The 18,856-nt window shown below is 40.3% G+C and overlaps 1 protein-coding gene across 4 annotated transcripts; it reads right to left on the reverse strand.

The window, feature by feature from the left end:
* Positions 1–929: 929 nt before the first annotated feature.
* LOC122616282 (potassium voltage-gated channel protein Shal) lies at positions 930–18,378 on the reverse strand. 4 transcript variants are annotated; one of them, XM_043791685.1, is made up of 7 exons: positions 18,136–18,378; positions 8,437–9,009; positions 7,003–7,915; positions 6,725–6,887; positions 6,279–6,467; positions 3,603–3,755; positions 930–2,612 (listed from the first exon to the last, which is right to left on the reverse strand). In XM_043791685.1, exons 2-7 carry the CDS (start codon positions 8,636–8,638, stop codon positions 2,517–2,519), a joined length of 1,716 nt encoding a protein of 571 aa, XP_043647620.1. In that variant the 5' UTR covers positions 8,639–9,009; positions 18,136–18,378; the 3' UTR covers positions 930–2,516. The 4 variants fall into 4 exon arrangements, with proteins under 4 accessions (XP_043647620.1, XP_043647618.1, XP_043647621.1 ...); XM_043791683.1 differs by having other exon boundaries at positions 18,125–18,378; XM_043791686.1 differs by lacking the exon at positions 3,603–3,755 and having other exon boundaries at positions 18,125–18,378.
* Between the last annotated feature and the right edge of the window lie 478 nt (positions 18,379–18,856).

The following is an 18,856-nucleotide window of genomic DNA, read 5'->3' on the forward strand; positions in this document are numbered from 1 at the left end:
GGAACACTGGACATTAAAGTAAAATTCAAAGTCTAAGCTTCTAAGTGATCATCTGAATGTATTTAAATATTTCTATTCGGCCAGAACGTGGCTCAGCTCCCAGCGGTCTTGCTTTCACTGCCAAGTTGAAGTTCATAGATCTCGACAACTCATAGGCATATGACTAACGACGACTATGCAAATTAGTTTGGGCCATATGCCTGGTTATCGCAGGCACAAAAAGAAAAGCACAACTCAACATCTGTTCGCTCTGGGGCCAAAAGCAAATTGCTACGGCGACTCAGACGATCGTTTAGTATCGAGGTGTGTGGCATTATACCTACTGAGCATCCACTTACACTCCCGTAGCGACTGTTCCATAAGATATAGGGGCGATCTCTGGCCTGCTGCCTCGGATTCATATATCTGATGATATAGCCGATGATGTATGGTGGGAATTTCCGCGACTTTTGCCATTCGATTGGTCGCTTTCCGATCTCTCCTACAAGTTAATATAGGCGTTGTCTCGGAGAGAGAGTTTTTGAATATAGTTAGACCCCATGGATGTGTTGGCACTAGGGTGGGCCTGAAATATTATTTTGGATTTAAATTATCTCACTTTTGGTTTTAGTTTTGGGGCCACTGTGAATGAAGGGGTTTAAAAAGAGGATGTTTGAAGATATTTTATCCTTAAGTTGAAATACTTTTATATTAAATTGTATTAATTTTCAGAAGTAATAAATATATAATGCAGTTTTATTTGTTTTTTTCCCAACATGGTGTTGTTTGTTTTCTTCCCAAACTAGGAACTTACCAACACGGTTCACCCCAATACCTTCGTTCTAGAACCTAGATGAATCGTTGGGAGTATCGCATGTATGGTGGAAGTAAACAGATTTCTTTATTTTATTCATTATTAATCTTTAGCTTTTTCATTCTCAGAGACCCGTGGCAGAGTATTTGGTTTTGCTGTCACTCAATTCGAATTACATATCACTAAAAATCAAAAGAGAAATGTCGTCTTCCTCCATCGGATATGGGTTTCTACCCCGACTTTCGTTTATCTGATAGATTGGTTTTCTTTTAGAATATCGCTACAAGAGTTGGTTTTAGTAACCAAATTTTTGCTTGTCTTCTTGATGTGGTTTTTGTATATTTCCGATCTAATCATAATCGCCTCTTTAGCGTTTTACTCACAGCTTCGTTTTGATTAACGACAGCTGTGATTTTTGTAAGTTTAGCTTGTTCTTTTGGGAAATTATTAGGCAACTTAGAGAGTTAGAAACAAATAGGCAACACTATTATCGTATTCATCGCCGACTAATAATAATTAGAGTAATCATAATAAATTTATCATACATACATACAAGCTCCATATTTATGTTGTTTTTTAAGTTGTTTACTTGAACTAATTTTAAATGTTTGATTTTAATTTAGAATTAATTAATATACTTTAAGTTGCTGTTAGAATTTGCTAAGAGTTCATTTAGTTAGTTAATGTTCCAATTCGTTAAAGCCTTTCCTACACACACATATACATTTAAATAGTTTTCTTGCTAACTTAGTTCTTGGAAGAAAGTTGTAATTTTGGTTTTTCAATAGATTTTGATTAGTTCATTTTGGAGTACATCGGATAAAAGGTTGAATGACGAACTGAAACCTCTTTGCTGTACACATAATTTATTGTGGGAAAATGAGGTTGTCACACAAATGCGGTAATGCTGACTAAGAGATCATTGCTGATGAGAAAGAATGGGGGAGTAGTCGATGAAGATCACACCTACTAAACTACGGACCACTTAAAAAATACACAATTCGTATTAATATCTTCATAATTTTCTCGTAAACTTCCATTCCTTGCTCGTTTCCTGGCTACACAAATCGTTTGCTGTTAAAATTGTTATTTTGGTTTTTGGACTCTGCCCTTCGTCAGTTATAGATCCTATTAGCTAGATCTTTCGAGTTCTTTCTTCAACTATTTATGCTCACATTATTAAAACATACACAGTAAATTCCTCTAAAATGCTTCGGTTTCTGTTGTTTGCTGTTGTTGTCTTGTCACCTAAATAAAGTAAATAGTGTTGCATATTATTATAATTAATATTTGGTTTTTTCATTAACGGGTCTTCGCTAATCAAATCCGACATTGCCGCCGCAGAATCTGGGTTGGGCACTTTTATTTCATTTGTTACTTGTTTTATTTTATTTTAATGTGCCCTTTATACTTCACACATTCGGAGATGCTTTCATTTGAGTCTGCAATGGCTTGCATTTAATTAATCATTTTGCTCGTTAAACTCGAAAATCAGATTTTAGAGATTACAGTTGTATTTCGGCTTTAGTAATTCCTCGGGTCCATCAATTTTATATTTGGCGACTAAACACACACGACATGTCGTCTACAAACGAATTCAATTTAGTTTAAAAACTTTTCAAGTTAGACTAAACGTAAACGTAAATCATCTCGATCTGGATTGGGATGTGGCTGCGTCCCTGGCCAAGGATGAGCATCCAGACGCCAACCTGCTGCTGCCGGCTCAGAACGAGGCCTCCACCAGGTAGGTGCCATCCATGGGCTGATTGTTTTGGCTATTCTGAGCATTGCTGGCAGCTGGCATGTACTTGCCGCAGGCCTAAACAGAAACGAGAACAGACCAGAAAACGCATTAGGGCTTTTACCGTTCGGGGTCAGACTTCACATGATTAATGATAGCTCCCGCAGCAGCCTGATGTGCCTACAACTAATATAGAAGCTGGATCCAGATTCCATCCTTCTTAGAATATTTTATTATTACTATTGCTTACAATACTTTACTCAGATTTTCTATATTTTATTAGATGTTGCTGTAGTTTTATGTCTCAAGAAATGTTTAAATATCATATATAAGAGTTTACTAAGTTTACATATTTAAAATCAACCCCTTCCTTATAGTTTTATTCAAAGATTTTAAAGAAATATATTAACAAAATGCTTAATAAAAAGGACTACATAAATTTGAGTATTAAACTCTTTAGTATACATTGTTTCCTTTACATTTGAATTTCATTACGTTACTATATACATTTAAATACACTGAAGAGCCCAATTCATTTGGCTGAAATCCAGGAATTTTTATTTACATAATTTTTTATCGGCAAGCTGATATCAAACTTTTACACCATAAATTCTACGCCGTATCTACACCCCTACTACATTTGAAAAGGAAAAACTATAGCATACTTTTTGATGGTTGACATGTAAAAGCTGTATATTTGACAAAGGAAAAGTGAATATCAGAATAATTACTTCAGCAATTGCATTTAGTTGGCATGGTAATCTAAATTTTATTGGAATGATTTTATTAGAATGATTAGAATGTTCCTTTCCCTGAGATGCTCTTAAGTGATAGCCTAGAGGATGAGTTGTTTCTTCTAAAGGTGAAATGAGGAAATTTACAGGAGTACAAGACCAACAGAGGTAACAAAGTCAACACACACAAACGGTATATAGTACTTATAAAGAGAGGGGGTTGCGGAAAGCGTTTTTGGACCCACCTGTAGGGGCACTCAACCCCTCGAGTGCCGGACAGCGGTAACTCACACACTTCTCCCCCGTACAGGGTATGTCGGGGCGTATAGCTTACCTGGTAGCGCTGGGAGCAGCAGCGGCCGCAGCAGGACTGCAGCAGGCCGGCGGCACTGTTTGTCGAGTGGGCGGGACTGGCCATCGGGGACGGGGAGCCCGGCCTCTTGGGCTGGCCGTTAAACGGAATTTCTAACTCGACAAATTCTCGATCCTGCGGTTTTTGAGCATTGAGAGGTACAGCCAGAGAAGAATTTTACAAAGAGAAACGAAGAATACATAGAGTACAATGTTTTTCTTTTCTTTTTCAACAATTTTACAGTATGGAAATCTTGGGAGGGGTCTGGGTTTTACACACACAAAACACAGGACTTAAGAATTAGGTTCAAGTACATACGCATAAACAAATACTTGGAGCGAGTGGGAAAGGGAAGGGGGAGCGAGCGTTTTTGGCTCCTTCGAGTTTAAACAACAATTAAAACATTAAGCTGGTCTGGGGTACAAGTTATAAACATTTGAACGCTACAATTTGTTAATGGGAAATCGGGTGATTTTCTTCTTTGGTTTCTTTCTTTTTTCATACTTTGCGGCTCCTAAGCAATGACAATTGTACAAAAACACGATGAGAACAAACTTTTTATCAAAACAGCCAGGGGGCGGGGCAGCGGGCGGGCAATCACTTAGCGGAACGAGAGCGGTAAATGCGGGGCGGAGGCTGGGGCGGGGACGGGGACGGGGGCGTGGGCGTGGCAGAGCGGGACGAATGGGAAGCAAGCGCCAGCGAGCGACATTCGAGTGCGACTTTGGCTCAAAACGCGGCCGCGTTTATGGCCGCTTATAACAGATTCTCGATTTATGACAAAACGCTATTTTATTGATTTGCTGCTTTTAGTACAGATTTTAAGAGCTCATCAAGTGAAAATGGTTGCTGCTATGGCTAGAACACATAAAAAATAAAAATGGTAATGGTGCATAAAAATCGGTTATGAAAGCGGAGTAGGAATCACTGAAAATTTCCATCAATTCTGTTACCTACACGGTGACGTTAACGTTAACACTTTAATTCATATTAGTAAAAGGCGTTATTCATTGATGGGAATAAAATGGTGTTTTTAAAGCCAAAAACAATTGTGAAACTTAGTAACTCATTTACCTTTGCTTAAAGACCTCTTCTCAGTTCACATGAACTGCAGTATTTTTTAATGTATACCAAATTGAAACATTTACCTACCAAAAACCTTTATAAAACTCTATTAACATCCAAATCATTTTCTGGCCAGTGTTTCCTCATTCTTGAACAATTCTATTGTTTTCCCTGCTTTTAGAAAATTGTTGTCTTCGAAAATAGCACAGCAAGCTGGCCAAGAACTATCTTTAATGAAATGAGAATATGGCTCATAAAAAAATGGTTAATGCTGTGCCATTAAATGAAATGGGAATTTGCTCTCGATAAATTAGGCCTTACAAATTGTGGGTTTAATGGGCTTTTCATATCCACTAAGTGACTCTGCATTGTTCATGCCGATACTTCTCCTCACTTGATGAGCCCCTCTGGCATTTAAAATGTTTAGATTTTGATATGCTTTCTGGCCTTATGTTGACAGCAATCGATTGCATATGGCTAAATGGGCGTTTCTTGATTTGAAATTTCTTGATAGCATGTGGGGGAGCATTCGCATATCGTTCGAACCGATTCTGTTCGGTAATGACCTATTCGAGGAACTTAAAACAGAACAGAGCGCATAGCATTCAACACCAATCGTTTTCTGTTACCAGAGGGTATTTAAAATCAACAAAAAACAACCGACAATCAACAATCAACAAAGAAGAAACTAAAATCGAAAATTGGAAATTGGAAATCATAAAAATTAAGTGCAACGCGTAAACATGAACGAGATAGATAGAAAGGTAGATAGAGAGAGGGATAGAGAAAGATTGAAGAAAGAACGGAACTTAAATACAAACTGAAAGCACTTACGTTGGCGAATTTATATTCGTTTTTTCAGAGCATAGACATTGATATTCATTGCTTTTTATTTCTATGTTTTATATTTGCTTGTTTTCGAAGCCAGTTCGGGCTCAGACCGTGTGAAAAACATGACACAAATGGTGAACTTAGAACATACAACTTAGGACGAAATACAACAGATCCCATACAAACGAGAAATACCATAATAATGTACAGAGAACATATTAAAATAAAAACGATTAAATTATAACGTTTAACAAAAAATGCACATACAAAAGATGCTGAATATTCGCATTTCAGTTCAGTTTCTTTTTCTCTTGGTTTTCTGCGATTTTTGACGCTTATTTTGACGCTTATTTTGATTTATGAGAAGACGCGTCAGTTCTAAAACGCCCAACAACATATCCTTCGTCCTGCCATTTGCTGATTTTGCTGTCGCCACCGTTGATGGTTTTTTGGCTGTGGATGTCGCTCTCGTTGATGCCGTTGTCATTGCTTTCCTAATGAGCTTGTTGCAAACCTTACAATTTCTGACTACAACTGAGATGTTCAAATGTTGCTACATCTGTCACGGAGTAAAAACGAAAAATGTATAGAGACAGAGTGTGATTCGAAAGGTAGTAAATGAAAAGTTCGAATCATAAGTTCAATCACTGAGCGCGCAATCGAGTGACAATAATACGTATATCACATGTACATATGTATAGAGAGAGATAGAGAAGCTGCACTGCGAAGGACAAAGCTGCCCCGCACATCGCGTATACGCACCGTTGTCTTCTCCAGACATCGCAGCAAATGATGGTGCTGCAGCTCAAAGATGTCCTCGTCCCGATAGTTGTCATCCAGCTCGATGCCCGACTCCTGGGCCGCCCACCGGGCCTCGGCGGCCTTCTTCTTGCTGACAAAGGCGGCTCCGGACGAGGCCTTGGCAATGCGGATGCGCGCCAGGCGAGCTTTCTGCAAGGCCGTAACACATAATGAGTATTTGTGGGTGGTGGCTGGCGCTTAGCTGGGATGCGCATGGATAAATTCGTTTTCCAGGCTTCCAGCTAAATTTCAACCGATTTAATATCACTGCCACAGAAACTGGTGACAAAATCGGTAACTAAAATTCCAAGAAATTCAAGTCTACAGTTTCTGTGACACCGACGGATTTCTCGCACTTTGCCAGTTAGGCTTTTCTGTTCTATTTGTTCTGTTTCACAATGACTTACCCGCTGCGCCTTGCGCTTGTCCGCTCGTTGGTTCTGGTGATAGATTCTACTAAAGTTCGATACGATAACAGGTACAGGTAAGGCGATGACCAGCACACCGCTGAGCGAGCAAACGCCGCCCACAATTTTGCCAGCTATTGTCTCTGGCACCATGTCGCCATATCTGCGGCGGAAGAAGGGATTTCAGAATCAGAATAGATATGATAATGGGAAGTCTAGGCGTTTCATTTGGAGAGAAGTAAAGAACCCACTTGTAACATCACTCTTAGTAAACTCACCCCAGCGTCGTCATTGTGACGATGGTGTACCAGAAGGCCGCCGGAATCGATGTGAAGTTGGTGCCGTTGACGTTCTTCTCGGCGTAGAACATGACGGTGGCAAAGATGATAATGGCCATGGCCAGCGAGAAGACGAGGAAGCCCAGCTCGCTGGCGCAGGACTTGAGCGTGTAGCCGAGGATCCGGAGTCCTTGCGAGTGACGCGAGAACTTGAAGATGCGGAAGACGCGGAACACGCGCAGCGTCACGAAAGCTCCGCTCACGTCGTCGTTGTCGGTGATCCCAAGGCCAATGTAGTACGGCATAATGGCCACCACGTCGATGATGCTCATCACCGAGCGCACGAACTTGCAGCGATCGGGGGCGGCGAACAGCCGGAGTAGGTACTCCGCCGTGAAGATCATCACGCAGGCGGTATCCAGGCAGAAGAAGACGATCTTGTAGCGCTCGCCGCAGGGCAGAGTTCCTGCTCTGCCCGGCCGGTGGCCACACGGCACCGTCTCCACCACGTTGGCCATCACGGAGACGGCGATGAAGAAACCCGTAACATAGTAGAACACCAGGGCGCTCGTCGACGTGTGCGGGTTCTCGAAGGCCCGCCACATTTTCTGGCGCATGTTGGTCAGCTGCTGCAGATTCTGATCCCCGTTCTCCGACAACTTGTCGTCCATCAGCCGCTCCGCGTTCTCCCGCTTCCGGTCCCGGTAGTCCTCGTAGCAGCAGTCGCCTATGACATCCGGCATTATGCCAAAGAAGGCCAGCTCCTCGTCGTAGCTGGTGAGGCATTCGTGCTTCGGGTAATGCAGCTTGCCCGTCCGGTAGTAGTTCAGTATGTGCCGGAAGATGTCCGGATCCCGGTCGAAGAAGTACTCTTTGCAGTCCTCATCATAGAAGAACTCCCTTTCATTAGAACCTGAATATAATAAATATAAGTGTGAATGAATATAAAGTAGTGACTCGAAAAGTTAATAAAGATAGTTTGTTTTGTATACAGAATTCACTATCAAAGCTTTTAAGTAAATGAAAAAGTTCTTGGGAGCAATTTTTAGAAAAAGATACATTTATGAAAATGTTTTTTGTATACATATATGTAGAACAGAATTTTCACAAACGTTTTTATTCGATTTGGCTGAAATTACTTTTTTTATTGGTTTTTTATTTTTAAAGTGAATAATTTATTATCCAATCGTATTATTGTATACTGTTGTAAACTGTATAAGCTATTAAACCAAATGAAACTAGCATCAAGCCGAACAAAGCATTTTGTCCTTATTAATGCTATAGATATTCGATCGGAATCAAAGAACCAAAAGACTTAACAACCTAAGCATTAGCAAAAATTCAATCAAGAGCCAAATCATAGCTTGCATTTTCGGGGACTTTAACCCTTTCAGTGGATGAGTAATATGATACCTTTCAAAGGGTGATACGTACCTAGAAGGGTGTCCGGATACTTCTCCAAGGTATTCCGCCACGTCTCGAAGCGCCGCCCGGAGACGTTGATCAGGAGCTTCTCGTCGTCTGTTTTGCGGCGATCCTTGGGCATCGGGGGCGGTGGCAGTGGGTGGGTGGCTATCGGCACCCACCCGATGGCCGCCGCCCGGGCGAAGGGCAGCCAAGCGGCGACCGAGGCCATGCTGTGGGGTGGAATGTTTCAGTGTCCCGGCTGACAGTAGGGCCTTCTTTCCTGCGCTCCTCGCTGGGTTCCGTCCTTCGGCTGGCTAATTTCCTATATTATTTGGCAGTTTAGTGGGGAGTCCCGGGTGCGGGGTGCCGGGTGCTCTGCGGGATGGGGAGTCCGGTAATTAACTCCTATTTTAAAGCTTTCGTCCGCCGCCCGTCCTTATTGTGATGTGAGTGCATGTTTGCAATTTCTGGCTAGCTGTGTTTTATTGCTTGAACTTATTGCTGTCATTTTGCTGTGGCTGCTGCTACTTTTGCTTTTAATCGTTCACTGCGGGGATATGAAAAGTTTCTTGTGTTCTCCAGTTGTGTTGATGTGCAGCACTGCAAGAAAGTGAAAAAGTTCGCCGTACTTTAGCTCAAGTTTGCGGAGGAAAAGCGGTCGGTATGCAAGTTTAAATGCTACGAAAAGTTCTTAAGACACACTCGCAGCACACACACAATCAACTGAGAAGCGAAATTTTTTCTGTAGTTGAGCACTTTCTTTGCCAAACTTAAGTCCGACTAATATCTTGACGTCTTTAATGGTAGTTAGTAATAATAGTACGCCCTATCTTAAAAAATCACATTGTTTGTATAATTACAACGTTTTTGAAAATATTATTTTAATGAGGAATGCCTATGCTGAAATATTTAAAATTGTGGTGCACAAAAACCCAAGATTACCCTTAAATCCCCCGCAAATTTCAAGAGACCATGTGTATAGCAATCGGTTAGGGTTCGCTGAATCGAATTAAAACCACCCACATTTAAATTAAATGCAACCAATTGTTTGAAATTCACTTCAATCGATTCCTAAAGTTTATGGGGAATCCCAAATGCTCGTAGTATTGTCTTCCCTCCGCGTCCGGTGGATTTTCCGACTTTCTCGAAGCATAAATATTATCATAAATCTGGGGGAACAGCCCCCGAGCACAAACTACACACACACATCGGCCCACTCCTCAATTTCTCGCTTCACTTGTTTACATTATCAATTTATCCCCCCACTTCCCCACGCCTCTGCGAATATATGATTCACGGATTCACGGCAATCGACAGACAACGCCATTCAATGCGTTTTCGAGCAGCGCTCTGTCTAAATATTTAAACAAGCCAAACAGAATCGAGCCAACTGGAGCGCAGGGAGTGTCGTGGGTCCGTCAGCTGGGCCCATTATTATGGCTAGAGCCCGAGGAGTGAACGACCATTCGATGGTCTTCCATCTGTCCACGTCTGGATGGATCTGGTTTGGGAACGTACTCCTTGCCTGGGATGGGAACAGTGAGAACATTTCCTATCGAAAAATCAACATTTACCCCATTTGTAGTGTATGTTATCTAATTATATTACTACTATAAAGAAGGATATAAAAGATCAACAGATTGAAAAACAGGTTCCGATTAAAAAAACTTTTCAAATTTCAATGTAAATTACATTCAAAGGAATACATCATTCTACGAGGTAAAAAATAAGTGGCGAACGCATGGTCAACATAGAGTTCTGGGATCTACATTTGTGACGAAAAATTAAGTTTGAAAAATTAAAAGTTTGACTGGGCAGATGAAACATATACTCATCCCATTGTCGGTTTAATCGGACGATAAAGGCAGATTTTTACTAATTTTGTGCGTAGCCACCTGAGCACTTTGCTTGAGCCCTTCGTCACTACGTGAACAGCGGTGCGGAACTGTGTATTATTTGTTTTCAGTATGGCTTATATGTACCGTACCGTGCTGAAATTTTAATCTGTTTTAGAATTTTCCATTGCATTCCGTTTTGAGTGTTCGCGAAATATTGGGCGAGATGCGTGGGTGCCTTGCGTGCCTTTCTTGCTAAGTTTTGCCATTCGCACAACAAATTTATGTGCATTTCAATGGACAGTAAACACCCAGCAAAATCTTCCTTAGGCCACAAGTCATATACCAAACAACAATTAGAACGCAAAAAGTTGTGTGCCTCTCCTTTGGCCTTGCGTCCACTTCTTGGCTACAAACCACCCACCCAACTAACCACCCAGCTGGGAACTTTGACAAAAAGTCATCTGTTTCCATAAATGTCAGGGCTTGGCATGACTCTTGAAGTCTATATAATGTGTTTCTTTGATTTATACAATATGTATGGCTCTGCCTTTAGTTGTGTTACTGGCACTGCCACGATTGTTACTCCATTGCTCCGTAATTCCGGCCAAGAGCACATCAATTGCACTGCCAGAAAATGCGGTTTCATTTGTATTACGCCCCCAACGAAAGTGGTCGCATATTTATGAGCACCTATCAACTGTGAGATGTTTGAATTACCTTAAAAGTTACGTAACAATGTTCACAAAGTTCTTAAAAAAAAATGGTTATTAAAAACAAGTAGGGAAGTTAGCCTCGCATGTCGATGCTTATATAATGAAACTACGATATCTTTTCAAATATTTTCAATTATTCTTAGGCAGTTTCTATAGCAGCTATGTTTAGTATTAGTTTGATACCAAAACCGAAATTATATATTGTCGAAAAAAACTCTTTGTGATGAAAAGCAACTAAAGTTATACTTATTCGTATTATTATGTCCTACTTTCAATAGAAAACAGACCTTTGAAAAAGTTTTATGCAGATTGCGTTACAGCTTGGAGACAAGTTTGCTTAGAAATGGACGGACAGATGGACAAACAGTCATGGGTATATCGATTTGGCTGTTGATACTGATGAATGATATATGTATATACTTTTTCCAGTGTAATGGTTCCGACTTGTAGTGTGTACTGAATTATATGATTTCCCAACCATTTCCCTGCAGTAGCCATATGACTCTTCGATAAGCAAAAGGTAAAGGTGTTTCAGGTTAAAGTGGTTGTGGCTTTTGTCATTCGGCGTTGCCATAACAATAGCCATTAGGAGTTATTAGTTTGCTGACTGGAGACCAGTGAGACACGACTCGGTCACAAAAAGGTTGTCGATAGTTGAAGGCTAAGGTTAGACAAGGTCAGCTCAATTGATAGATGAGAATTGGGTTGGGATGAACTGGGTTTCACTTAAATCATGAGTATTTGCAAGCAGTACATGCAAAATAGATATTACGGTTCCAGTTTAATTGATAGCTGGGCGGCATTGTTTGAGCTGCATTTTTGTTATCATTTGCATAAAGGTTATAAAATGTAATTATTTGATTAATATGCAGTAAAAGCTACAAATTAAAATAAGCTCAGTTCACCCAGCGCATCATATCACACAATACGCCAACAAATTTTCCGTGCATTAAACGTTGAAGAGTCAAACAAACCGACAGATTCAACCTTGCATGGCACTCCCACAAATCCCACACCCTATAGAGGCACCCACTACCCACCACCCACACCAGCACCTTTTGAAACCCAGCTGAGTGTCAGGCCGTAATGTTTTAATGCCGCATTATCCTATCAACAATTTTCCTCTATATATTGACGTTATTCTTGTTCAAAGACGTACACGGAAAAAATTTACAATTACGCAAAGACAATTTTGAAAAAGAGAAACTGTTTTTGCTAAATTATTTTGTATTATTGTGTCTGGTGTATTAACATCGTTCGAAAATGTTTGTCAAACAATAATCTTTCTAATTTCAGTTTAAGTTATGCAAGTCTGAGCCTAAATAGCAATAGTTTTTAGAAAATAACTCTTAATATTGAATTTTAAACTATACAAAGAAATGACTCAATGAAATCGGAGAATTGTTTTTTATTGTCACACAAATATAAAACGAAATTACTTGAAAATCAGTGTATTAATCTTCAACTCTAACCTTTATATATAGAAGTGAATTTGAAACTTTTTATTGCATTTTTGATTTGTATTATGAAATGGAAAATGTTTTTATATCTAAAAGCTTTATTTTCTCATGGTGTGCCTGTTGTCGTTGACCTTGCTTTTGTAGCTCGCATTGTGCGAAATGGAAATTAATCAATGCTGTTTGCTTTGCTCTCCTGATCCGTCCCACGCCCACCAAACACCAAACACCAAACCCCAACCACCTGCCACCACCCACCGCCCACTCCTGACGTTGATGATGATGTCTGGGTGTCGTTGGGCAATTCAAGGATAACTTCAACCATCAGCCATCAGGCAATCCAGCGGCAGGATCAGCGTATTCGGTGGGTGGTGTGTGCCTGCCATCAAAATAAATTGTCAAACAGCCAACGAGGTGGCAAGGTCGATGGGGGGAGGGGGTGGTAGTGACCCGTCCGGCTGTCCAGTGGAAAACACCTTGGCGCCAAACGGGGCTGCTGAATGCGACTTCCGCCTGCTGCCGAAACAAAGGCGCCACATGTCCCTATTATATTTATTCGCCCCACCCTGTGCTTCCATTAATTATTTGCATAGTTTATTTTAGTTTTGCGTGGCGAGGGGCTGCCTAATTATTTGCCGGTTAGTTGGCTGCTTTTAGTTACATTTCGTCTCAAGGTTTTACTTTTCTAGAGGACGGCAAATACCCCAAAAACAGAACAACAGCAGCGACAACAAAGCACCTCTCATCTCTCGTCATAATGATGTGGATCCATCCATCCATTCACCCATCTGTCCATCCATCCATCCATCCATCCATACCCTGTTCCCTACAAACAACAATGTGAGACTTTTTCAGTTTTCATTTGAGTGGGAGTATTCGGACTTGGTCTTGGAACTGTGACAGGCATTATAAACATTTCAATCAGAAAATTTCGGATTTGCACTGAATAAGAAGGTGAGCAAAATGAACTCCCAGTAGAATTTCACCCATCAATCAACTTCGGTCTAAGAACTTCTCAGTCCGAAAGGTCAATGTACATAATTAATGATATATTTTTTAGCATTGAGGAGATCTATTGAATCGATTTTCTACTGAAAACCAGCTAACAAACTGTCTCTAAGTCCTATGATTTATTTTCAAAATTTTCCTTTCAAAAGTTAATACAACATACAAAAATTTAATAGATATTGTTGTTTAATTTTCCGAAAATAAGTATACCCAGAACTTTCTTGAAAATGTAATGCATTCTAAACTGAAACAATCATTAAACACCTTAGAAAATGAAACAGTTTTCTTTTAGCAAATAATAGTTAATATAACAATTTAAAATTGCTTTTACATGTTCAATTAATAATGCTTACTATATATACTATACTATAAAGAAACCAACATCATGACACAGTGCTCAGCATAAATATAGCATACTTTTCTGACCTTTAGCATGGGACTAACCATATCAATTTACACCTCGAAGCCTTCATAATCATTATCTATTAATGTTGCTTTCCGGGCATATCAGCTTCGCCGCCATCTCATTCGTTTTTTCCGCCCTTGTTTGTGTTTCCTGACTGCCTGTTTTTTTAATGTTTATTATTTGTTTTTGTTTATTATAAAGTACAAACGGGCAGGCGGACCAGACCACCCACTCGGCCCCCGAGACCATTCCATTCAATTTGGGGGCCCCAAATGCTAGTTAGGCATTAATGTACGGAGCACACGAAAAATCTACGGAAATCCTGTGAATTTTCCATGGCGGCCATTGCGTGGGGCTGCGTTATTATGGCGGCTCGACTTTGACTTTCTCTTTTTAGCCCTCTCGAAGCGGAAGTCATTTTCGCGAAAAACAGGGGGGAGGAAATCCACGGCCAGGTTGAACACAACTGCAACTTTGAGGCAAAATGCGAATCAAAAAGAAATGGAAGCGTTTCCAGAACATAAAAACAATTTTATAGCCTGGTGGGCATTTCAGTTTTGTTTTTTTATTGACAATAAGTTAACAATGTTTACGTTCAGTTGTGTGTTGTTTGGGCTATTTTTGAGCCATCACAACAACCTCCTGACCAAACCAAAAATACTCGGCGTTTTCCCAACTGCTTTAAGTTTCCCACATTTCCCCGCGTTGCTTTTCTTTTGTTTACAAGTAGTTTTTTCGTTCTGTTTTAATTTGTTTCATCGGCTTAATGAAAAATGAGAAATATGTACTATTGAGCAGAGAAGCGCGAGAGAAGGAGAGAACGAGAGAAAGGGAGAGTGGGAGAGAGTCTTACTTTCTCTGCGCCTGCTCATAGGGCCCTTGGGTTTTGGATATGGGTTTCGGCTTAGGGCTTGGGATCCGGACTGGGATTGGTTCGCATTCGGGTTTGAGTGCGCCCTTGCCCTCGCCGTCGGCCCAACATCAAAAACATTTTGCCATTTGTCTCTGTGAAGCCCTGTGAAGATTTTATAATTTTCCTTGTACTTTTCACTTTTGCCAGTGAGTGTGTCGCCAGGCTTAAGTAGGGTCTTATGTATTCTCCCACTACCAAGAACCCAATTGAAGGTGTCTCCTCGAATAAGGTGTCTATTTGGCAAGAATTTCAAAGAAACTAATTCGGTTTAGTGGCGCCTTTTCCCCGATGGAAATTAAATCGGTTTTATACACGATTTATTTTCAATCATCAGAGCTCTATAAATATATCTTCTGCAATATTGATCCTACGCACACTGCACAGCATTTTGGGTCAAAAGATTGATCTTTGCCTCCGAGGAAGCTAATTATGTTAAATTCATTCCATAGGTTGATTTAAATATTTACACATGGAATCATAATCAAATGTGTAGTTTCTTAAGCAATTATTCCGATTAAAATGGCATTTAAGTATCTAGAACATAGCTGGCCAGAAAATCTTTCAGATATCTCAGTAAAATCTGTTGCGAGTTTCATTAAATAAAACAAAGAAGGTTAAAATAAAATAAATAAGCAAAGAAATTAATTTTTAATTGAATCATAAACATTGTGATGCTGGCCATAAATTTAAACAAAGGCTTGCATTTAATTATCCGGCAACTGATGCATGACCAATTAAAATCATCTCAGTCTGGAAACAAAATAAAATCATTTCAACAATATTTGTTTGCAATGGCAAGAAAAATATTGTCTAGCTTTCAGCATCCTTCGCATATTAATTTTTTGGAGCCGCACCACACTGCGTATGCTTATTATTAATTTACGCATTGCCCATACGTCATGTTGTGCCAGAGGACAATACGAGAAAAGGCCGAATGCGTCGACAACAATTCGATTACAAGGTGATTTATTATTTAAATTGCATGTTCGGAAACAAATATGGGCAGAAACAAGAAGGAGCAAGGGTTGCTGGAAATTGAGGATCTCAAAGGCATGTGCACTTGGAAAAACTCAACCAAAGAACACTATTCACGCTTTCAAAAAAAAATGTATTCCATATTCACCTATTGAATATATTTTTCAAACCCCCTTCAATCTTAATGTATAAGAGTTAATATTTATCATAGATACTTCTTACACTTTATATTTGGTTTTTATTATTAAAAATATTGTGTACCCACACAATTTCTATGATCTGTATGTAATCCTTGTACTTCAATTTTAAATGAATAATGTTTATGGTTAATGCTCGTTTTCTCAACTTCAAAGTCATATTCATAAGTTACGTAATAGAACTAAATGTCGCGAAGCGGGATGTTTAAAGGATCAAACCTGGAAGTTTCCGCTGTTCGCATTAATTGCAAAAGACATAAAAACTTTATAGAGTCGTGCTTATCAGTTGGCCAACATCGTCAGCTGGAAGGGCTGCAATGTACCGAATCCACCACCAGCTCCGAAAAACTTTTGTCCTGATGACCATGGCAAGCAGAACACCAGGAGCGAATCAGGGGGATGCGGCGATGCGGGGCGTCCAGTGGACGTGCAAGTGGCCCAGAGAGCCAAATCCTGGGTCGCACTGGGTGGGTGGTTCGGGTAAAAGCGGTGGGTGGGTGGATAAGGCCAATGGCGTAATTTATGTAGGCCCGCTAAGCCTTTCCATGCGTAAAATGTGATTATATCTGCGTATAAATACGCGTACAACTGTGACCACGTACGGGATTGTGTACTATACATACATATGTGCTTATTGGGGTGTAAGAGATATATAGAGATGCAACCAGGGGTAGCAAAATGAAAAACTCTTCAACTTAATTGGCCCCCAATACTGATAAATATTACTCAGATCGCAAAGGACTTCTTAAGACCTAATTCAAAAGTGATTAAAGAACCACATTAAGGTGTCCACGTGCATTAAGCTATAATGAAAGTGTTATTTTAATCCAATGATAAAAAAACTGCTGGATTCGCAGCAGCTGCGCTGCAACTGCGCTGCCTCAGCTGCATTAAGCGCGTCATCAAAGAAACACACACACGCACACCCACACACACATACAGATATGAAGCCATGGTGTGAGTGTGCTTGCATCGGTGATGCTGGTATAAGTGCAGCTTTGTTGTTGCGCCAAAAACCAAGCCAAGGATTTTTCGCACATTTACGCCAACAAATGGACTGCAGCTGCTGCACTGGGCAAAAGGATACATATTAGATATCATCATTGTTATATTCATTAATATGGGGAAAATAAAATATAAACATTTGAAGATAACACAGTTATAAGCCAAGAGCTTTTTCGGCTTATAAATGAAATATGTTCAACGAACTTTATCGTCATGTTAAACAATTACATTGTACGTTTAAAGATTAAAAAATGAAATGTAGTAAAGCGTAAAATGAGTACTCGAATCTGGCTATATTATAAAGTTATCGCAGACTATATTATAAAAATATGAATATTCAAATACGCGAACAAGTATTATGATTTATGGAGTAACGTTTTATTTATCATCCTGAAAAGTTGCAAATACCGGGAAGTAACGCCTGTTTTTTCCCAGTGTCCTGTTTGCTCCTGACTGCCTCGCTCTCTCTTTCTCCCCTACAGACGACCTTCACTTTCGTGGGACCGACCGTTATATTTTTTGTGTGCCTAACGCTTTTTAACGTATTATGTTGTCCCTCCATTTTCACTGGCCTGCTGGTCAAATTAATATCCTGAGTGGGGGTGCGTGTATGTGTGTGTAGTGTGTATAGTCGATTTAAATAGGCCAACTATGCAGAAACAACAACTTGTTGTTGGACTGCAGGCACGCCATAAGGTGCAATTAAAAAGCATGTTTTAAAATGAGCTAACCACATGGCAAGGACATGGGCGGTTAGAACTGGATGTGAATTTCCACACTTATTTTCCCTCTGGTTTTTCTGTTATTTTTTACGTCTGTTGTTGCTGCAGAGAAAACGAGAGCAACAACAACAACAACAGCAGCAACAACAACATTCGCGGATACACACATTTTCACAAATCAAAAAAGCAAACGAATATTGCCACACAAACACGCACACAAAGAAACACACTCCCACACACACAAGCACACACACACACATGGACAAGAGAGACAGACAGGAAAAATCTCTCATTTTTTATGGATTTTCTGGGCAGGCAATCTGCTTTGGCTGATGTTTGATTAAACAATTGCTTCATGGTGTTTTAATACTCCTGTTGGCTTTCATCTGCCCCGCAATTCCCTGGGAAATACAGGAAAACTGTTTACACATACATACGCACGCCTTTCAGTTTATTGCATTTTACACTTGTCGCCTCTTACACTTTTCCCACCTCCACCGCCTCCTTCCGTCAGCCGCACATTTTCCGCACTACTGCGTGTACATTTTCCACGCTTTCAATCCGGGAAATTCGATGCTGGCCCTCCTCTGTTTTTGGAAAAACTAATTTTCTGACACTTTTCTCTGCCTTTCCTGCACGCACGGGGGCCACAAAAAACTTGGCCCAAACTGCGTCCCGCTTTTTGCTCCGCTCGGCTTTTTCTTGGGGGCGTTCAGACAAACAGTTCTCGACAAACTGAAAGTGAAAAGTAAATGCAAAAGCGCCAGCGCCTCCGACAGTCGGTAGTTTCACTCGGAGCATGCGAGTCCGAACCCAAATCCGAAGCAGAATCCGGGACAGCAGCGAGATACTCACGGCGTCGGCGCACTTTGAAGAACAAGTGGTGGCAACTGGCCTCTGAAAGGCGATGCAGAATCGAAACAGATGTTCATGTTGCCTTCAGAATGAACTATGATCAAATATTTATGGCAAATACACATATCAATGGGTTTCCATCAAGGATATAACAATTCAATCGCAGTCGATAACTTTGCTTTTTTTCCAGGATTTAAAGTGTTTATTACCCTCTTTCCTGTTACCTGCCTATTTTTAATCGAATATAATAATACAGAATAAAAGATATTTACAACTTTTGTAACAGAAGCCGACTTGTATCTACAAAATGCATAGTTTATACCTAATTAAAATGAACCAGGATCAAAACTTTTATTTT

The sequence above is a fragment of the Drosophila teissieri genome, chromosome 3L, assembly GCF_016746235.2.
Source record: "Drosophila teissieri strain GT53w chromosome 3L, Prin_Dtei_1.1, whole genome shotgun sequence".
Lineage (NCBI taxonomy): Eukaryota > Metazoa > Arthropoda > Insecta > Diptera > Drosophilidae > Drosophila > Drosophila teissieri.